Source organism: Netta rufina (genome assembly GCF_964035555.1).
Source record: "Netta rufina genome assembly, chromosome: 4".
NCBI classification, from domain to species: domain Eukaryota; kingdom Metazoa; phylum Chordata; class Aves; order Anseriformes; family Anatidae; genus Netta; species Netta rufina.
This window is the reverse complement of record NC_140127.1, coordinates 11,719,731-11,739,625: the sequence shown is the minus strand read 5'-3', so window position 1 is coordinate 11,739,625 and position 19,895 is coordinate 11,719,731. Positions and strand designations below refer to the sequence as shown.

The 19,895-nt window shown below is 39.0% G+C and overlaps 1 protein-coding gene across 1 annotated transcript in view; it reads left to right on the top strand.

Moving 5' to 3' along the window:
• Positions 1-11,460: 11,460 nt before the first annotated feature.
• The window catches only part of MMRN1 (multimerin 1), a gene marked incomplete at both ends in the record, with an annotated part of 43,139 nt that continues 34,704 nt past the window's right edge, over positions 11,461-19,895 (top strand). Inside the window, one exon of the mRNA XM_084285745.1 lies at positions 11,461-12,014. Within this exon, the coding sequence (XP_084141871.1) occupies positions 11,461-12,014 (554 nt within the window). The remainder of the gene's footprint in view (positions 12,015-19,895) is intronic.

Genomic DNA, 19,895 nt, shown 5'->3' with positions numbered 1-19,895 from the left:
AGTAACACGCACATGCAGTGGGATCAGCTGGAGAAAGAAGTTCTGCAGATGTTGAAAGAGCAGGATTTCTCTCTCCAGCAAAATTAGATTGGAAGAGCTCAAAATCATGCAGAAATTTTACAGAGCCTTTCTCACCAGTGATATTCACTGCAATACAATATATGAAGTCAAGGTAAGCTCCCACCCAGGCCAAGAAGCAGCCGGTCAAATTAGTGGCTCCTTTGTTGTTTCTAGGTCTCTGAAGGATCCTGGCACTATGGCCCAACAATGTGACTTCCAATGAAAAGCCTGGTGTTTTTCATAATAGATGCTTCCTGTTCCCTTGAAAAATGGAAATGATGGATCAACCATTTAACTTCTTAAAGGGAAGGTGAAGCCTTGGTCACTCCTAATTCCTCTGGGTATTCATTCCCAAATGGGTTCACCTTGGGCACTAACAGGCCATGTTCCCAAAGCCCTTTTGCTACACCTGCACCAGGTTTGAATAATCCAATTGCTCAATGCTTGGAAAACGTCTTTTCCTTTTCTTTTTCAATGTCTGAATGTGATGTAGAGGGCTTGAGCAAATCTCAGTGCCTTCCTGCCAAGGATCAGGGAGGCTGCCTGATCTTTTCAGAAGGATTTAAAGCCACTCAGAATATAGATCAGACAGGCTCATATTGCTGTACCTCCTGTAGGAACACTGTGCTCAGTGTCACACTGAGATCTTACATTCCTCAGTTGCTAAAAGAGGTGGTAGCAGGTCTTACCTTTCAGCTACAAATGATAAAACGTATTGGGTTCAATTCATCTCCAGTGTAGCTCTAAGCAGAGTTGATAGAAGAGAGAAAAAGGGTTTCATAAGAAGCTTTGAAATTTAAATTTCTTAGCTGATAAAGTGGAGCAATTTTACATTCACTTTTGTTTTATTCTGTGAGGGATTTTTATTTTGAAAGCCTTTTCTCAGTTACTCAATCTGTTTCTCTTCTTTTTATTTCCCTTTCATCTTTTCACCACTGGTGACTGGTGTGGAAATGAAAAATACAGTTATTAATTTGTGGGTTTTCTAACATAAGAAAAGGAAAAGCATTTTGATGAAATGGGACATTATTATTATTTCTATTTTTTAAAAATAAATAAACCTTTTCTGTAGATTTACTGGCACGCTCCTGGTGATTCAATCTGAAAGTGTAAACAAAACCAAGAGGCCAGGTGTGAAATTAGAAATCATGCTTATTCACTTAGTACAAGGTTTTCCAGCTCTTTCATTTGAAATTAGTAGCTGGTGACCATTACTACTTGCTCCTATCTCCTTTGACTCTCTCTTAACCTCCCATTTCCCTCTTATTGATGCAGCCAGGAAAGAGACCCTTGAAATCCAAGAGCTCGTGTACTTACTGTGCCATGGCTACTATACATGAGCATACATACATATATTTAGATATAACACTTACTCCCAAAGCTCATTATTTTCTAAATTAAGCTTCTTCAGGCTCCAATCCAAATCTAAACTCCCAGCTGCAGCAACCGTTGCACAGTACATTAGTCAACTCCTTTGCTTTTTGGTTCCAAGGAAAAAATTAGTCACTACGACAGATCGACAATTGTTCAAATTGGAGATTACACACAAAGGTTCCTCTTGCCCTCCTTCATTTTTTCTCTCAGGGCATGTCAGGTCTTCTAGCTAATTTTCTAGGAATAGAGTTAATTGTATGGTCCAGGGAAAAGTCTCACGAATCTATTTTCCATATGATGGTGAAAGCTTCTCTGTAAATAAGAGAGGGCTTGTTCCTAGGTCTTGGAACAGTAACCTTCTCCTTGAAACAACAATGTGCTTTGAAAAACCTTCAGCATACACAAGCTTCACACATAACTAAGGTTTCTGGAAAAACAAAGGACAGCTTTAAATAGTAGCAATGTACAGAGTGACAGAATATAAGGTTTAAAATCTGGATATGAAAGATATTTTCAAAATCTTTCTTCAAAGGCTACAACGAAGGGTGAGTTTCAGCTGGTTTGTCATGTCTTTTCTGACAAAATAAATTCAGGTTTTTAGGCTTTCCCCATGGCCATAAACCATTTTCTGACTGGAAACTTAAAATTTGATCTCACTGGACACATCCAGAGGTAATTTGCCCTATCCTCAAATGCTCAGTTTTAAGGAACATAGATCCCCAAGTATTTTTATAAGTAGAGAAAAATGGAGAAAAACATGATAAATTCTGTGAAAGAAACTGAGCAGCTTAAATGAAAATCAGTGTTGGAAACTGGCTCCAGCCAGTCATTACAAATCATATTAATCTCTTGTGAAGGCATTCAGCATATTCATCTCTTCTACCAATCTTATTCATATAAAAACCTGCTTAAAGATCCAGCTAGACAAAATACCTCTCTGCCACAGGACTACTCTGATCTGGAGATAGCTCCTTTTACAGATTCCTCTGTTACGTGCAGCTCAGGGATACCCAGCTTACCCCTGATTCACAGGTGAGTGAAATTATGACACTACTATATCTTGACCTAATGTACTTCACAGGATCACAGAATTGTAGGGGTTAGAAGGGACTTCTGGAGATACTTCAAGTCACAGAGATGCCAGCTGGGAAACACCAGGCAAATCAGTTCTTTCCCTACTGAACTACAATGTGATTATCAAACCAAAGCTCATTTCAAAAAACAGAGACTGTCATGTTTATTCCTGTGCAGTTTGTAAGTGCAGTTTTGCTATGAGCAGCAACAAGCTTCAGCCATGTATCCAGCCAAAGCTGGATACATCAAGCACAACATCAAGCACAACACCAAAAATTAGGAAGCAGGATTATGGATAAACTTGGATTTAAATTTATGCAGACTGAAGGGTCAACAGCTGTATCCTCACCTTCCCTTTTCCACTATTCCACTAGCACCTCAGGCAGTTTGGCACTGAGTCACATGCATGATGGAGGGCCTTCACATCTATCTGCACTTCCATCTGCAAGACTGGGGCCTCAGTGCTGGAAAATGGAAACAGGTTGATTCTGTGCATAAAATACAGAGAAGAAAATTGACACGTAGGTGAATCAAATAAGCAAAATGTAGAAAAATAAAACATAATGATCAGAATGCTTACAGTCTTAGGAAATCACATGAGGATTTTCATAGAGCATTTTTCATTGATTGCATTCATTAAGACTTGCTCTTTGTGTATCTTGCACATGAATTATGCTTAAAAAAAAGTAAAGGGCCTTTCACTGTCCCTTTAAGTATCTGAGACTCTCACTCCAGACTGAGGTGCTCAAGAGGGAGAAAAAAAATCTATTTTTTCCTTGAAATACATATCTACAAGAGAAGTGATAAAAGAGTGTGCTTGTAGAAAGCCAAGACTGTATATTTGTCATGGAAACAGCAGTTAAAAGAAACAGTGATGGGAGGGATATCAACTATTGCTTCAATCTGATTATTCCAGTATGCAGGCATAGGCAACTGCGGGTTGCTCCTTGCACAGTCTGACAGATCCACCAGTAACTTGGTAATTTTGGGTTGTTTCTGGCTGTAACTTTTGAAATGCCCTAGGTATCCTTTGTTATATTCAGGAAATACAATGAATTAAATGGAAAGGAGGAAACAAAGTTGGGAAGGCCCCTCACTGAACACTCTGCTCATGTTTGTGAGGCTAGAAAAAGACACGAGGCACATTTCATTTACCAGGTTTCATCTGCCTGTTTCTATATGACCTGGCAGTGGCATGCAGTATAAGGAAAGAGAGGGGCCTCTGTGGAGACAACCAGGAGACAAAGGAGCATAGGTCTCATTCTGGTGTTCTACTTGTTGCAATTTCTTGTTTCATCCTTGTCAAGAAAAGCTTGGAATTAAAAGAAACTCCGAGGTCTAAATCAGCCTAATCAAAGATGCAAATTCAAAACTTAATAAAAGTTCCCTTTTCAGGACTGCCACTATCTCCTTAATTGTCAGCTCTTTGTTCTTTGCCTCTTTCAGTTTCCTTTCTGCTTGATGCCTTGTTTCTCTTCAGTCACCTGTCCCTTAGCTGTTCCCTTCTTTTTGCAGCAAAAGGATTATGGAAGCATTCTGATCTCTCTTCTCATCTCCACCAGTGTAAAGCAAAAATACAGCCAAACCAAGTGACCATTTTTTGCTAAAGGGAAGAGAAACACATGTTGAATGCAATTTGCAAAACAGAGATAATTCATGTCCTGGAGGTCTTAGGAATTTGATGACCTGCCATTGTAAGAAAGGGGTTCAGTTACTTCTAGTTTTCATGGGAATGTCATTCTTCCATGCACCTGCAGCTCTAATGTTCACGAGGTTCCTCATGATCTCTCTTTGTGGTGCCATCCTTCACTGTGAGAAAGCAGCCCACTGTAGATCTAAATGGATGGTACCAACAGAGGAATTTCTTACTGCTCTTTTTTATTTTATTTTTTTGTCACAGCCCTGGTTTCCACAGAATATTATTGATCAATATACTAGGAAATGAACTAGCATGGGAGCTTCTCGGAGCTTGTCTCTAGCAGCACGGTTTGTTTTTCACAGAGTGTTGCTAACAAAGCTTTCTCACTAGCAGATATGCGTGGGAATGTCACACCACCAGACAGATTAAAAGTGCATCCAGGAAATTTCTGTCCTTCAGAAATGTTTACTTTTTCCACAGCTTGCCACAGTCTCCTGAATTAAATGCAAGTAAGGCAAAGCCTTGACTCTGGGGGTTAGCCAAGCTTTTCTTAGTGTTGGTTCTGAAAGCTATAAAAGTAACTGTTGTTTTCCTTTATCTTTGCTGATTTCTAGGCCCATGCAAATGGTTTGGTCACCGGAATATTGCAGGCATTTCCTAAGCTAAACTGACTTTTATCTGAATCTGGTGGAGGCTGCTAAAAGAGGCCATGATGCTCACCAAAGATCACTGTCTCCATCATACTTGGGAAGTAATACAGAGAAGGAAATGTCCAAGATTAGAGCTCTGCAGCAAGTTATTTATTTTGTTCTAGGAAATCCTAGTGCTTTTTTGCTTTATTTGCATATTAATATCTATTTTGGGAAGAAAACTCTAGAAGCCAGACCACATCAATTCCCACTTGCTTGATGTCACCTTTGTCTTAAGGATAGGCTGAAGTTAGAGAGAGCAAAGCAGAGAGCAATCTCCCTCACCAGCTGCCACAGTTCCCACATGAAGATATTTTCAATACGAAAATATATATATTTATGCCTAAAAATGTGCCTTTGGGGCTAAAATCTTACTCACAGTCAAAGAAGAAAAACGTATCAGAATTACTTTCAAATCACAGCTCTGACATGATACTATAGGAAAGGTTTGCTCAGATACTATGGACTATTGTTCAGTTTGATCAAGGATGATGCTAAAGATGGAATATGACTCTTAGCACCTAGATTGTATCTGAGTCATCAAAACCACTAAGAACTCATGCAGTAACCATGCAAACTGCACATACTGACCTTTAATTTGAAAATCCCTGTGCTGTTATCTCCTTCCACATAAGGTAATGATTTTTCCTTTTACGAATATTCTAAGTAAAGATTCAAAGGAGTTGTTTTTGAGAGGGATATAGTGGTGTTTCACAGTCAAAATAAACCTAAAGGAATCTTATTTATTCACTGAATCTTATTTTAGATTTATAATGTGAACATACAATGTTCATTTTTCTGGAAAAATATTCTACACAATGCTTATATCAGTTATATAGGAGCACCTCTCCTATGAAGATAGGCTGAGAGAGCCGGGAGTGTTCAGCCTGGAGAAGAGAAGGCTCTGGGGACATCACATTGTGGCCTTTTAATACATAAAGGGGTCTTATAAAAAAAGATGGATAAGAATCTTTAGTCAGGTAGATAATGATAGGACAAGGGGGAATGGTTTTAAACTAAAAGAGGGGAGATTTACATTAGAGGTTAAAAGGAAATTTTTCACTCGGAGGGTGGTGAGGCACTGGAACAGGTTGCCCAGAGAGGTCTTGGATGCCCCATTCCTGGAGGTGTTCCAGACCATGTTAGATGAGGTCCTGAGCAACCTGATCTAGTGGGTGGTGTCCCTGCCTAAGGCAGGGGAGTTGGAACTGGATGATCTTTGAAGTCTCTTCCAGCCCAAGCCATTCTATGATTTCTATGATTCTGTATGTAGCCACTTTGAGCATGATGGCATCTCTTATATGGCATGTTCTATCAATTCATGCTAACCAGCCATATACATTGGATACATGCTGTTAACTTTTAAAACAATGAATATGGGAATTCAGAACTGCTCAGAAGCCTAGTGCTTACTTTGGGAGCTGATAGGGAAAATATGAGAAGAAAAGGAGACTTTGCTTTCTCTTCTTATATAGAGCAGGTTTAGAGCTTATATAAATTGATGAGAACTTTTTCCACCATGGCAGAGTTACAGAAGTTATTTCTTCTTCCTGATTCTATGTCTATTTTCATGATCTTAGTGCTGCCCTATCCTGTCTGTATATGAGAGAAGAAAACAAAGTGGTTGTTTCACTGGACCTGGTACTGGAAGTAATGTGAAATACTATCTCAACACAAATGTAATTTATCTGAGACACAGGAAAGCTAAATTCTCCCAGCAGCAGCCATGCTAGTGGAATACATGTAAAATGCTACCAAATGGCAGCTTTCTCATATAAAAACTCATATTTTTTACCCATTTTGCTTTTGACACTGCATGCTAAGCAGACAAACAGCCCATGGGCTGAGCAGTGTTTTACAGATGCTGTAGCTGCCGGCATAGTTGGAGAAAATGATCTGGCTGTGCAATCCTTGACCTCACTTATTCTTGGCTGGCCAGCCCCTACAGATTCTGGCAGCTTCAGACTACTCTAAGGCTAAGGACAGCCTTACTACTAGTAAACCTCCAAGAGTGAGGATGATAAAAAGCAGTGAGACAGACCACAGCAGTGTAGCAGAGGTGAGCTTATAGAAGCTGTTTAATAATCTGAAGAATGAACACTAGCTCTGCCAAAGTGAATGTGCCGTCTAACTGCAGAACAGAGCAAACCCGATACTCCCTTCACTTTGCTTGGGGAGAGTTTAAAGTCCCCAGAGATGACTAAAATTATTCAATGACATGAGCAAGGATTTGTCTAAAGTCACAGAACTGAATGAGTGCCGTAACCAGATGTTAAGTACAAAAGTGTTTCTAAAATCCCAGCTTTGAACAGTTTACTCAGGCTTCTGCAAAGTGCTTGCCCCATCACGAGAGCCACAGTTGAGACCCTGAAGATAAAGGCTCTTCTCTTTCTTCTAGAGAACTAAGAAGTGATAGCTCTTCTGTGAGGAGAAGGGTGCTGCTCTTCTAAAGTAATGTAGACTGTTGATTTGAATGCCCACCAGGAGGTCAGCTACATCTTCAGACCATATCTTCCACCTCCCAGCAGTGTTTTTTACCACCCTGTGTTCTCATAGGAGAAGAAGGAACTCTTCCATCCCTCCTGCTCAGTATGCCAATATATATTAAATTTAAGATTCACTGAATGGAAGAATATGTGTGCAGCAGTAATGAATGTAGACTCCAGGAGGGGTCACTTAGTAATCCATGAACTCGGAACCTGAGGTTCAGTTTCTGCTCCAATACCAACATTTAAATTTTACAATAAAAATCCATGTGGCTAGCCCAATATTCAGGGATTTCAGTAGCACTTTAATACAACTACTGAAAAAACAGTGGCATCTGTGGATTTACGCATAAGGGAGTAAGCAGTGTGTTGAGTAGGAGTTTTCAGGATAATTTTGAACCTACATGTATTTCTACCTAAGTTTTACCAAATGCGTCTAAGCGCTTATCTTTCCCTATCTTCAGTTTGCAGTGAGACAAGCAGCACTTGGATGTGAACTAATGCTGAAATACTATTTACGAGGAACTTGGGATTTAGATCCAGCATGCAGCAATCTGAAAACTGATACCCAGTGTTTCTTACAGTCCAAGGTTATTCTGCTGAATAAAAACAACTTCAACTAATTTTAACTTGTGATCAACAGCCCAGACATTTATTAATAAAATTATATTAATAATAAATGTTAATTTAAGGGTATTCAAAGAGGGAAAAAGCACTGTTGTAATGAAATTTTCCAGCCACCAAAAGCCAGATTCTTCTACATTGCTTTTCTCTGCATTGGTGGAAATCTGCAGTTGCTGTGTTGACTGCAGAGGCATAATTAACACTTGCAGTGGGGTAATAGAAGGAAGAATACAAGCTTTTTTTTTGTTATTAGGCAAGTTGATTGAATAAATAAACACTCTATATACCAGCTGCTACTATTTTTTTAAAGCCAGCTTGCATTTAATTTGCAAATATGGTCAAGAGTAATTTACCTCTCTTTTTATCTTGGGATTTCTAAAAATAGGGAATGACAGATGCTAATTCAGGTAATGGTATTAATTCAAAATCGCAAATGTAGAGCTCAGAAAGAGAAGCACTCACATGAAATAGTTTATGTTAGCCTTTCAATGAGATTGCTCATTAGACTGTGGTCTACATACAAAAGGTTTTACAGGCTTTTATTATGAATGAGAAGAAGAGGGAAATAAAGTCTCTGAAAGGGAGCACAGCTGCATTTCTTCTTTAACATGTTATATCACAAAATGGCAGGGGTTTCACTTGCACAGTAGAATCCTACACATTAAAGATACAATAAAACAGTAAAATAAAATGATAACAAATGGAAAACCCAAACTTTTGGCACACCTAAAAGGCCAGACTATCAACTGGAAACTGAAAGCAAGACACTGTTAATCCAAACACCACAAAACATGAGCCGCTATTACAGAAATTTAATTGACTTCAATAAGAACTAGTTGAGTTTTGAATATATCGAGGCACAGAGATCCCACAACTTCTCTGGGTAATCTGATTCAGTATTTGTTTACCTTTCTGGTGTAAAAAAAAATAAAAAAATATATATATATTTCACTCTTTATATTGAACATCCACCATCTCCGTCTGATCATTTATGTAAAATTCCCAATATCATGCTAAGGCTGCAATTGATGCTGGTTTAGAATATCATCTTATATTACTCAGACTCCATTGTGGAAATAACTTAATGCCCTGTGAGGTATTGAAACAACTTACAAGTAAAAGATGTAGGAAAAAAAATACAAAATGACCTTAATTTTAAGATCAATCTTGAAAGTTTTACGAAAGAGGTTACAGGAATTTAAAGTGTGCAGTAAAAGGGAAGGAATTCCTTTTTATTCATTGATTCAGGATATTCATTTAAGTCTTGTCTGTATGTGGGATTGAGCTAGCAGAATTAGGAATATGGATTTAAGTGTCCATAAATATGAGTCTGTATTTGAACTAGGGGTCTAAACTTCAGTTTGTAAGCTTCTAACACCATTTCAAATGCTCTCAAATATCCTGCCCCTGAAGGACACATATCTCCCATAGATTATACACCATCTCTGCCAGGACCATGTAGATGTCTCTTCCATCCAAGACAATCTTAAAGACACCAGACACAGAATCACAGACTGGTTGAGATTGGAAGGGACTTCTGAAGATCATCTAGCCCAACCCCTCTGTAGAGCAGGATCACCTAGAGCACATTGTGCAAGATGACATCCAAGCTTATGCTTGTGTGTAAGCAGCAAAACCGAGCTCCTAATCAAGACAGTCAATAAGTCAATAAGTCTAAAGAACTCTTTTGATCATCCTAAAATAGGAGCCTCCATTTAGTCAGGTAGTACTACAAGGTCCATCTTCATTAATGACATGGATAATGGGACAGAGTGTGCCCTCAGCAAGTCTGCAGATGATAAAAAACTCGGAAGAGTCCCTGATACACCAGAGGATCATTCTGCTATGAGATGATAGGAACGTCCACAAGGGCATGTGAAGTTCCACAAGGGGAACTGCAAAGTCCAGCACCTGGGGAGGAACCAGTACATGCTGGGGCCTGCTGGCTGGAAAGCAGCTTTGCACAGAAGTACCTGGGAGTTCTGGTGAATGCCAAGTTGACCATGAGCCAGCAATGTGTCCTTGATGCAAAGCAAGCTAAGAGTATCTTGGGCTGTCTTAGGAGGAGAGTTACCAGCAGGTTCAATGAGGTGATGTTTCCCCTCTATTCAGCACTGCTGAGGCCACACCAGGAGTGCTGGCACCAATTCTAGGCTCCCCAGTACAAGAGAGCTACGAAGATACTGGTGGGAGCGCAGTGAAAGCCCACAAAAATAATACAGGGACTGAAACATCTCTCCTGTGAGGAAAAGCTGAGAGAGCTGGGACTCTTCAGGCAAGAGAAAAGATAGTTCAGTTTTGGGCCCCTCGCTACAAGAAGGACATCGAGGTGCTTGAGCGGGTGCAGAGAAGGGCGACGAAGCTGGTGAGGGGCCTGGAGAACAAGTCCTACGAGGAGCGGCTGAGGGAGCTGGACTTGTTCAGCCTGGAGAAGAGGAGGCTCAGGGGTGACCTTATCGCTCTTTTTAGGTACCTCAAGGGAGGCTGTAGCGAGGTGGCGGTTGGCCTGTTCTCCCACGTGCCTGGTGACAGGATGAGGGGGAATGGGCTTAAGTTGAGCCAGGGGAGTTTTAGGTTAGATGTTAGGAAGAACTTCTTCACTGAAAGGGTTGTGAGGCACTGGAACAGGCTGCCCAGGGAAGTGGTGGAGTCACCATCCCTGGAAGTCTTCAAAAGACGTTTAGATGTAGAGCTTAGGGATATGGTTTAGTGGGGACTGTTAGTGTTAGGTTGGAGGTTGGACTCGATGACCTTGAGGTCTCTTCCAACCTAGAAAATTCTGTGATTCTGTGAAATACCCTAAGGGAGGGTGTCAGGTTGTTTTGAGTGGTGGGAGTAATGTTATAGGACCAGGATGTGGCATACATAGCCAATGACCTACAGGTAAGTGATTACATAAAAAAGCTTGTACTACAACAATGAGTATAGCATGATCCTATTTTTCAACACCTCCCTATGTTTGGCAGCAGTGTGCTTAATTATTCAAAGCAGAAGAGAAGACACAGCAAACTTTGAGCTTTATGTAGCACACCAGTTTTCCAAGTCATTTTTCAATAACAAGGTCACAAGTACAAATCATTCAAAGTGCATGTGACAAGTCACTTCTGTTCTCTGCACATGTACACGTGAAAGGAAAATTACCTACCAATTTCAGTTTTTATCCCTCAGGATTACTTCACAGTACATATTTTTCCACATTTCTATTGTGCCATTAATCTTTATCCTGTGCCTTCTGCAAAAAACTTCTTTTTTTCCTTCTACACAGGCTGCCAGGCTCCTGCTCTCTAAGGGGTCAAAGGTTGCAGAGGAATCCACAGAAACAGGAAACCAAGCTTCCTCTGTCAGTTTTGAAACACCAAAACCTGTTTCCTTTCTACAAAAAATAAATCCCAGCAGGACATTCTCTGGGTAGGCTCTTTGCTGTATGAGTAGCAGCTCAGGAGGAGAGAAAAGCCACAGGGTTCTTGCTTGGGAAATAAATGTGAGACATCCTTAGCATTTATAAACTAGCAGAATGAAGGAGGTTATCTTCTTGCTGTTACTTTTGCACTTCCAGAGTGGCAACCTTGGATTTAATACTCCAGGAAAGCTTTGGAACACAGAGGAACGTGGTGAAAGCCCAACAACTTACTCAGACATGACCCCATCTCCAACTGCAGTGCCTGGCTCTGTGAATGCAGTGACAACTGCAGGGTCACCCAATTCAGAGATACAAGTTGCCAAGGAGAGTGCATCACAGGCATCCACTTCTGCATCTTCAGGCAAGACTCTGGGAATTAAAGCAGTGAAGAAAACTTCTAATTCTACAGGCTCCATCCCTGCAAGCCAGTCAAATGGACAAAGTGATGGGGACTCTGACAAAGATAAGATGAGAAGCTCATCTAGCAACGAAATGACATCTCTACAGAGCAATGCAAGAGAGGCCCCTCTCCAGCAAGAGGTCACTCCAAGCCAGGATAGAGCAGCAGGGAACAGAGCTCTCAAGCAGTCATCCTACAGCCCTGATATCACCAACACCCAAAGCGATGCCAACTCTAAAACATCTGGCTCTCAAACTACCAGGGGAAAGTAAGGAAAACTAAACTTTTTTTTTTTTTTTTTTTCTCTTGTCTTCTATATACTGTTTAGCAATGTTATTCATTAATTTCCAGTGAAATAAATGGCAAGTGTCCTAGTAATTTCAAGTAAAACTGCTTTCTGAGCTTTAGGAAGATCATGAAAAAACAAGCAAGGGACCAAACCTACAGTATTTACTCAGTCAAAACCATTGTGACAGAGTAAAGACTGAAATATTTATTTCCTCGTGGTGCTTATCTCAAAACCAGCAGGAAAGTCATTAACACATATGGATAAAAAAGGACTACAATAGGTGTCTCTGTTTTGTGCATACTAAAATTTCGTTGTTTTCTTTGTTGTGGGTAAAAGAAATTTTAAATGCAAGATGTCATTCTGTTAAAAATGATTGTGTTTCTAAACTTCCTCACTACTCTGAAATTACAAACAATTAAAGATACAACAGTGTATGACAATTGCAGTATTTTATTCTGTGACAAAAACTTATAGCAAATAGTGCTGCAGGTGAATGTGCATTCAGAATTGTATAGCTTAATACATAATAGCTATGCTTAATGGAGTATATCAACTTGTACTGGCTAGCTTTATAGCTCTAAACACTCAATTATTTTCTTTGAGCTCCCATATCTTTAACTCAAATGGGGATGTTAATACTGACTTTGGAGTTGTCATAAGCTTCACGTAATTACTGATATATATTCAGATACTGATGTAAATGGAAGACACAAAAGACTGGTGGTGTTCTGTCATATTTAAGGATAGAGGGCTTTCAGAATATAGATTTCTTCTTTTGATTGTAGTTGACAAATGCTAACATCCAAAATATGGAAAAACTCTTTCTCTTAAGTTCACAAAAAGGGAATAAAGCACTCCTTAGAAACACTCCTACAATTACGTTGCAATGCAAGACTGTGAGCTAATATTCCTCCAAGGCAAAGAAAAGATTCCTATAGACCTGAGTGTCTTTTGGATCATGCATAGATGAAGTGATGCCAGAAAGATGCAAAGCAAAGGAGTTCTTCACCTCGGCGCAGAAGAAATACCCAGTAAGAAGCAATGCTTCCCAGGCTGCTCTCCTAGCATACTCCTTTAGAAGCGAATGTCATCTCTTACAACACCTTATCACAGTTTTTGGCAGTGTCTGAGATAACCTGGCTTATGTGGGCTCTCTTTATCTGTTAGAGCCTATACACCATTTAAATAAGCCTTAGAATATGCTAAGCTAGGGACTTTAACTTTCTCAGCTTCTCTCAAGAATAATATTCCAGTGAAATTAATCTTCAGAAAAACTCTGTGAATTGGCAAGTATTGTTTCTACCCTTTACATGAGGTACAAAAGCAGAAAGTGAAAAATCAGTCTCTGGTGAAGAAGAACTCACATTTTACTTATCACAATGGGATGTGGTTGCAACTGTGGAGAGGAAAAAAAGCAATTTTGTGTGGGCTACCACCTTATTTCATGAGTGGTTGAGGAGCAACCTGCTGTGCAGCCTGCATAAAGGTCCTATTTTGTTTGAGTGCTTTAAGCAAGTTAGACACAAAGCAAGGTTTACATATGATATTACAGGATTGAGTAACAGTGTGAAACCCCAGCATAAAACCAAATGCTAAACCCCCACTCTCTTTTTTAAACTGTTCCTGGGGTGGTTTATCCTTCACACATTAAGATGTTTGCCTTACAACTCTTGTCCTCCTACTCCATACAAGTGCTTTTGCAGCCAGATAGGGTGATTTGAGCTTATCTTGCAGTTTTGTCACTGACCTTTGTCACTGTGACTTGAGTCACTTCACTGTTCTTTCTCCCTTTCCCTGTGAATTAGACTTGGATAAATAAGAAAGTCTTTTGCAATTCGACTTTTTTTCAGTAAAGTCATGAAAAAAAATGTCTGGTGTGCTCAATATTACCAATCACTGCTGTGAAGCATCTGGAAAACTACTGCTGAGAAACTATGCATAAGAAAACAACTATTTATATTTATTATGTGCAGGTGTTATTGACTACACATTACATTAATTTCTAGCACATTTCCTATTTTATTTTTTTTGCCCTTTTGCATCTTTATTGCAAATAAAGTGAAAGAGATGCACTAAAGTTTCCAATAAATACATGCAGCTACCTTTGAGGTTTACTTCTCTAATTCCTGAGTGCATCTTGAATGAGTCAGTAGCAGATTTCACAATTGTAAAGCATACTACCTCTGAGGAAATTTGGAAGCACTATTTGCGTTTTGGTTTTATTTTGAATTGAAGCAACTGTGTAGTGATAGTCCCTATCCCAGCCTGAATTTTGAGGTGACTTTGTAGAAACTGCATGATTCTGTTCTCCTTTATGACAACCCATTGTGCTAACATATGTGCAGAAATGCTGATGTTAAAAGATTCCATACAGAAGGACCAAAATAAAGAAGTCAGAGAGACAAGAGTAAGAAAAATAAAGGAAAGCAATTTAAAATATATACATTTATAATTAAAAAATAATAAAGTAATATGCTTTATTAGAGAGTCTCCACGGCTGTCAGGTTACCCAAAAGATACAGTATGTGCTCATTGTACAAGATTAATTACCAAAATACCCTCTTTCTGAAGGAAAAAGATTGTGTACTCAATTGGCTTAATTATAAAGAGATTTCCCTCAGTTGTCTCTGCTCTATGTTATCTGAGGATAAGACTATGTACATATATCATGCACATGCTAGAACTAGATTTAAAAATAAAGTTCTTCTGGTTCATTCTATTTTGGCAAAATTCCCATGAAAACGTTAAAATAGTATGATTTGGAAATATTTTATGCATTTTCAAAGTCTGCGCCTGAAGAATATTTCTGACAACTGACAAACAAATGCAGGCAGGGCAGACTCAGATATGGCAACTAGCATCAGCCCAGAGGCCAAATCACAAAGTGCTGCTGTGGTGAGGCTTCAAGGTAGACGTCAAGCCAGGACGGCAAGTCAGTGAGTGCAGATCAGGCCTGGTGATGGTGACTTATTATTTCAGAATTTACAGAGGAAAAAAAAAAAATGTATCTCAGAGGAATCTAAATATGCTAGCTCTTAAAAACTTCCCTACTCCTAATTGTTTACTACTTGGGCACCCCTCTAGGATGAGTAATGCTGGAAAACTAAAGCTGTGCTTCAGCAGCAGAGTTTTTTTCCAGTGTTGAGTTAAATTAAATGTGAGCACCAATTTAGTGTCAAAGAAGAGAATTGATGATACATTGTTTTCAACTGACTTCATGTGAGATACATCTTTTTCAGCCTGCAGAAAGGACTTAATTGAAGGATTTTGCTGTATGAAACAGACCAAGTAACTATGAGACTCTGGAGCGAGTTTGAGGCTGAGTCTTGGGATGAGCACAGTCTCCTTTCATTCTGAAGCCAATTTTATTAATTATTATTCAAGGCAGCTTCTGAATACATGAGACATTCATTCAGGCTGTAAATTAACCATACTACCTCCACACTGTTGGATGGCTCTGTATTACTCATTTCTCTTAGTACATGTATATTCCACATTTTCCAATTATCATGAATCCACTGAGGGTCTTCACTGACTTCCCCTGCCATTACCATGGGTAGTGGTGAGGTGACAGTATTTTATTACTAAGCACAGAAAGATTTAATAAAGTCAGCACCAGGGACAGATTTACTTAACTGTCATATGTGATAGGAGTGCTGAAATATTTCATTCTCAAGACCAGAGCTCTGGATTTCTCCCCAGAAATTGCTTTTACTTTTACTGGCTTGGTAGAATTTCTAGTGTAGTGGTGAATTGAAATGAATGGTTAAGTTCAGCAGATGTTTCTAATACAGAAGAAACATAGAAACTGATTTAACTGCCTGGCTAATGTAAGGTCCACTGTCTCTTTTGATCATGTCACTTTTTAATGGAGCAGAGAGAACAATTCTTAAATGGATTCCTTAGGATTTTGCATCACTGTGCATTTACAATAAATAAAACTCATGTATGACTTAAGTTTCTGCCTCACTAGGTGTATTCAATAGGACCTGGAAGAAAGAATCCCTTACACTACTACTTAGGCTGCCTTGGTGGCTAAATGTCAGAAAATGTTTGACAGCGCTTTGCCCTCACAATGTTGTACTCCAGCCATGCAGAAGACATTTACAATGATATCTTCTTCTCCAGCAGCATCTTGAACATACTTCTTAAGTATGGCTATGAGTCCACAATCTAATTTCCCTGCATATGCTGAACACAGCATTGCTCCCATTGCACTCCTGGAAAAATAGTAATAGTAATAATAACTACTACTACTAATAATAAATGAAATCAGTAATCCAGGAACTGGTATTCAGTACAGGGGAGCGAAATACATAATTATGCACTTCCATAATGATGCATGAGGCATGGCACCAAGAAAATGTAACCCCAAAGAGAATTTTAACACAAGTATTTAGAGATCGGTGATTAACAGGTGGCTGAGGGCGCTGGTGTGAAGTAGCCAAGTGCCTTACCACATCGTGCAGATCACATACTACTGCAAGCTGTACAGAAACACTGGTATAGGGCAGCAGGTGCAGAGGGTTCATGCAATTCACAGACATATTCTTTATATCAGTTTATATCACATATCCCATGCACTGAGGAAATCTTTCCCACTGCTGATGTCCCATGCACAGAAAGAATTAGAGTTTGTTTAAATGCGAAACTCTGCAATGTTCACATTTCAAGTAGTTCCAGTACCTGAAAGAAATCATTGAGGGAGACCCAGCTTGTACTGTCTCCCAGAGTGACCCTATAGGATATTTTGTCTTTCAGGGAGAGAAGAAATGGTAAATATATGCTCATGCAATTCTGGAATATAGGTGATAAAATTGTAATTTCTGAAAACTAGACAAAAATTTCAAAGTAACAAAATCCATAGTTTTGGTTTTCTCAGACAGCCTTTCAGCAATGATGGCTTGGCACAATCATGACAGACTTTTCAGTAGCCCAGGAAATATAGCGCTGGAAAAGAAAAAATACATCTCCACCCACACTGCTTTTGAGACACTCACATTGTACTTAAAAGAGAGGGAAAGTCCCAGCCCCTTAGTCCCTTACTTCTTTGCTTCCTCAGAGTTTGGTTACTTAGTTTTTTTATGATCAGATTTAGATAAAGCACTACTATGCATATGACTTCTGAAATACTTTAATGAAGTTAATAAAGGTTTCCATTAATTTTCATTATTTTAATTACACTGACTACTGCATCAATGCTCATGCTTATCCTTGCTGTTGCTCTTTGCTTCATCTGCCATGGAAACAGTGAGGATTAAGAAGAGAATGCTTTCCATCCCTATTTATATCTCTCCATCTCACTGAATAGATTAGAATTACTTTAACAAACTGGACAGGGTGTTAGGATTTAGCTCCCGGTAACTGCAAAAGGTATTTTTTTAAAAAAACATAATTCCACCTAAGGTACACCGGAAATATCTGCTCAAATTTCCACAGAAAATTTGCATTATCACAAACCCAAATATTATTTTAGAAAACTGACACTCTAATTCGTGGAGTAGATGTGGCAAGGAAAAGAACAGTGGCAAGGTGTCCCTGTATGTTTTCCAAAGGCATTCTTTGTGTTGCTAGTTAGAGAATGTAAGTGATTCATGAAGACACTTCTTTTGCCAGATCTCATAACATCTATGCTGTATTATACTCCTAGCAAGTAATACCATAGGTCATGAGGAAAAACCTGGGGAAAATAAAATATAATTTAATGGACTTGTGCTTGGATTCTTTTTGTGAAAAAGCTCCACAGAAATCAGTGAGTAGAGACAGCTCTGCATGAGTAAGTGGCAAATCAGGTACAAAGCAACTAGTGAGGCAATTTAGCCATTGAATGAAGCTAAATAAGAAAAGAAAAACTGCCCAAATACTCTAAACAAATTAAAAAAGAATAACATTTGTCCTGGGAACTGGGATGGGATCTTCTATTTTAACATTTTCATTTTGTGTCACTTTTTCTTTTTCAACATTTCTCAGAGTGAAGTCATTACTGACATACTGCAATATCCTTTTCTGTAGATTAGAAAAGGACTAACAAAATAGCAAAAACCAGTACCACTGAAGGTCATCTGAGAAGCAGTGTCAGTAAATTAGACCAGAGTTAGATTAAATTAGACCATGAATTCTGTAGTCTGTGCCAGATAGATGATGGAAAACAAATCTATATTCCAGGGGGGGGGGGGGAACAAGAAAAATTAAGACACTTCAAACAAACAAAAATCGGTTTGACTGGATTTTCAAATGTAAATCGGTTCAACTGTATTTTCAAAAATGTTTTACTTGATGATTCTCAATCCAGATTAATGGAAATCTTCTTAAAATTTTAAATTTCATCTTTAGAAAAGTTTGATTATTTTGAGGGGCTTCAAACACAGTGAAATAAGTTCTAAAAGACCTAATGCGATATGCAGCAAGCCATCTTTTTTAATGCTAAAACTGATGGGTAAAATGCTAGCCAAGTGGAAAATGTGAATTAATTTTTGTAGCACAAGACAAAAAACACAACTGGTCACAACAGTAAATAAAAATTTGAGTGAGACAAAGAGGCTATTCACAGTCCAAGGTTTCAGCACAGTACATACAAAAAAAGGAAATGAATGATGACAGTAGAATTTGTATTTTGTAACAGGCAGGACAAAATGTCAAGACCCCAAATCCTACAAAAAACATGGAATAAATGGTACAACTGCCCCAGATGATACTTCAGTGTCAACAAGTCAACTGTTTCTCAGGGTCAAAAACCATATCCTATAAAATATTTAACATCACTTACTGTACTGTATTGCCTATCAAAAATGTAATTTTCAGAGGTCATCCAGGTTTGTCATTCCAATCAGGACATAAAACAGATTTCCCAATCTGATTTTTGTTTATGTTTTTTTTTTTTTTTTTTTTTTTTTCCCCACTTTCTAGTGAGTTTTCATTTCAGCTGAGATTAGTAAATTCATATATTTCAGAACTAAGGAAGCTGAGTAGAAAACAGAGAAAAATAACCAATTTTGACTCAGTTTTATAACTTCTGTTTGAAGTAGAGCTTATACTTCAGAAAGATATCTGATGTTCATTTAAAGATACAGAATTTGCTATAGAATCATAGAATCACAGAATGGCTTGGGTTGGAAGGGATCATCTAATTCCAGCCCCTGCAGTGGGCAGGGACACCTCCCAGTAGATCAGGTTGCCCAAAGCCTCATCCAACCTGGCCTTGAACACTTGATGGGGCATCCACAGCTTCTCTGGGCAACCTGTTCCACTGCCTCACCACCCTCACAGTAAATAATTTCTTCCTAATACATAGTCTATACCTACCCTCTTTCATTTTAAAACCATTACTCCTTGTCCTATCAGTACACTCTCTGGTGGAGTCTCTTCCCATCTTTCCTGTAAGCCCCTTTTATGGGCTGGAAGTCCACTAGAAGGTCTCCCACAGCCTTCTCTAAGCTAAACAACACCAACTGTCTCTCTTTTCACAGGAGAGGTGCTCCAGCCCTCCGAACATCTTTGTGGCCCTCCTCTGGACTTGCTCCAGCAGGTCCATGTCTCACTTATGCCGTGGGCCCTAGGGCTGAATGCAGCACTCCAGATGAGGTTTCACTGAGAAAGGGAGAATCACCTCCTTCAACTTGTTAGCCACACTTCTTTAAATGTAGCCAAAAGGCTATGATTGACTAGTATTGGAAAGGTCAGAGGTCTCCTTTGTCACCTAGTAGAGTTCAAAAGAAGTTTCTGAAGCCAAAATCTGGTCTCCCGTGCAGTACCAAGAAACCAACCAAACCAAACAAAGAAACACAAAGGTTTCAAGGATGCTTTCTCTCCTCTTAAATCTGAGTGTTAACATTTTGTCAATCAAGATTATCTCTCCTCATC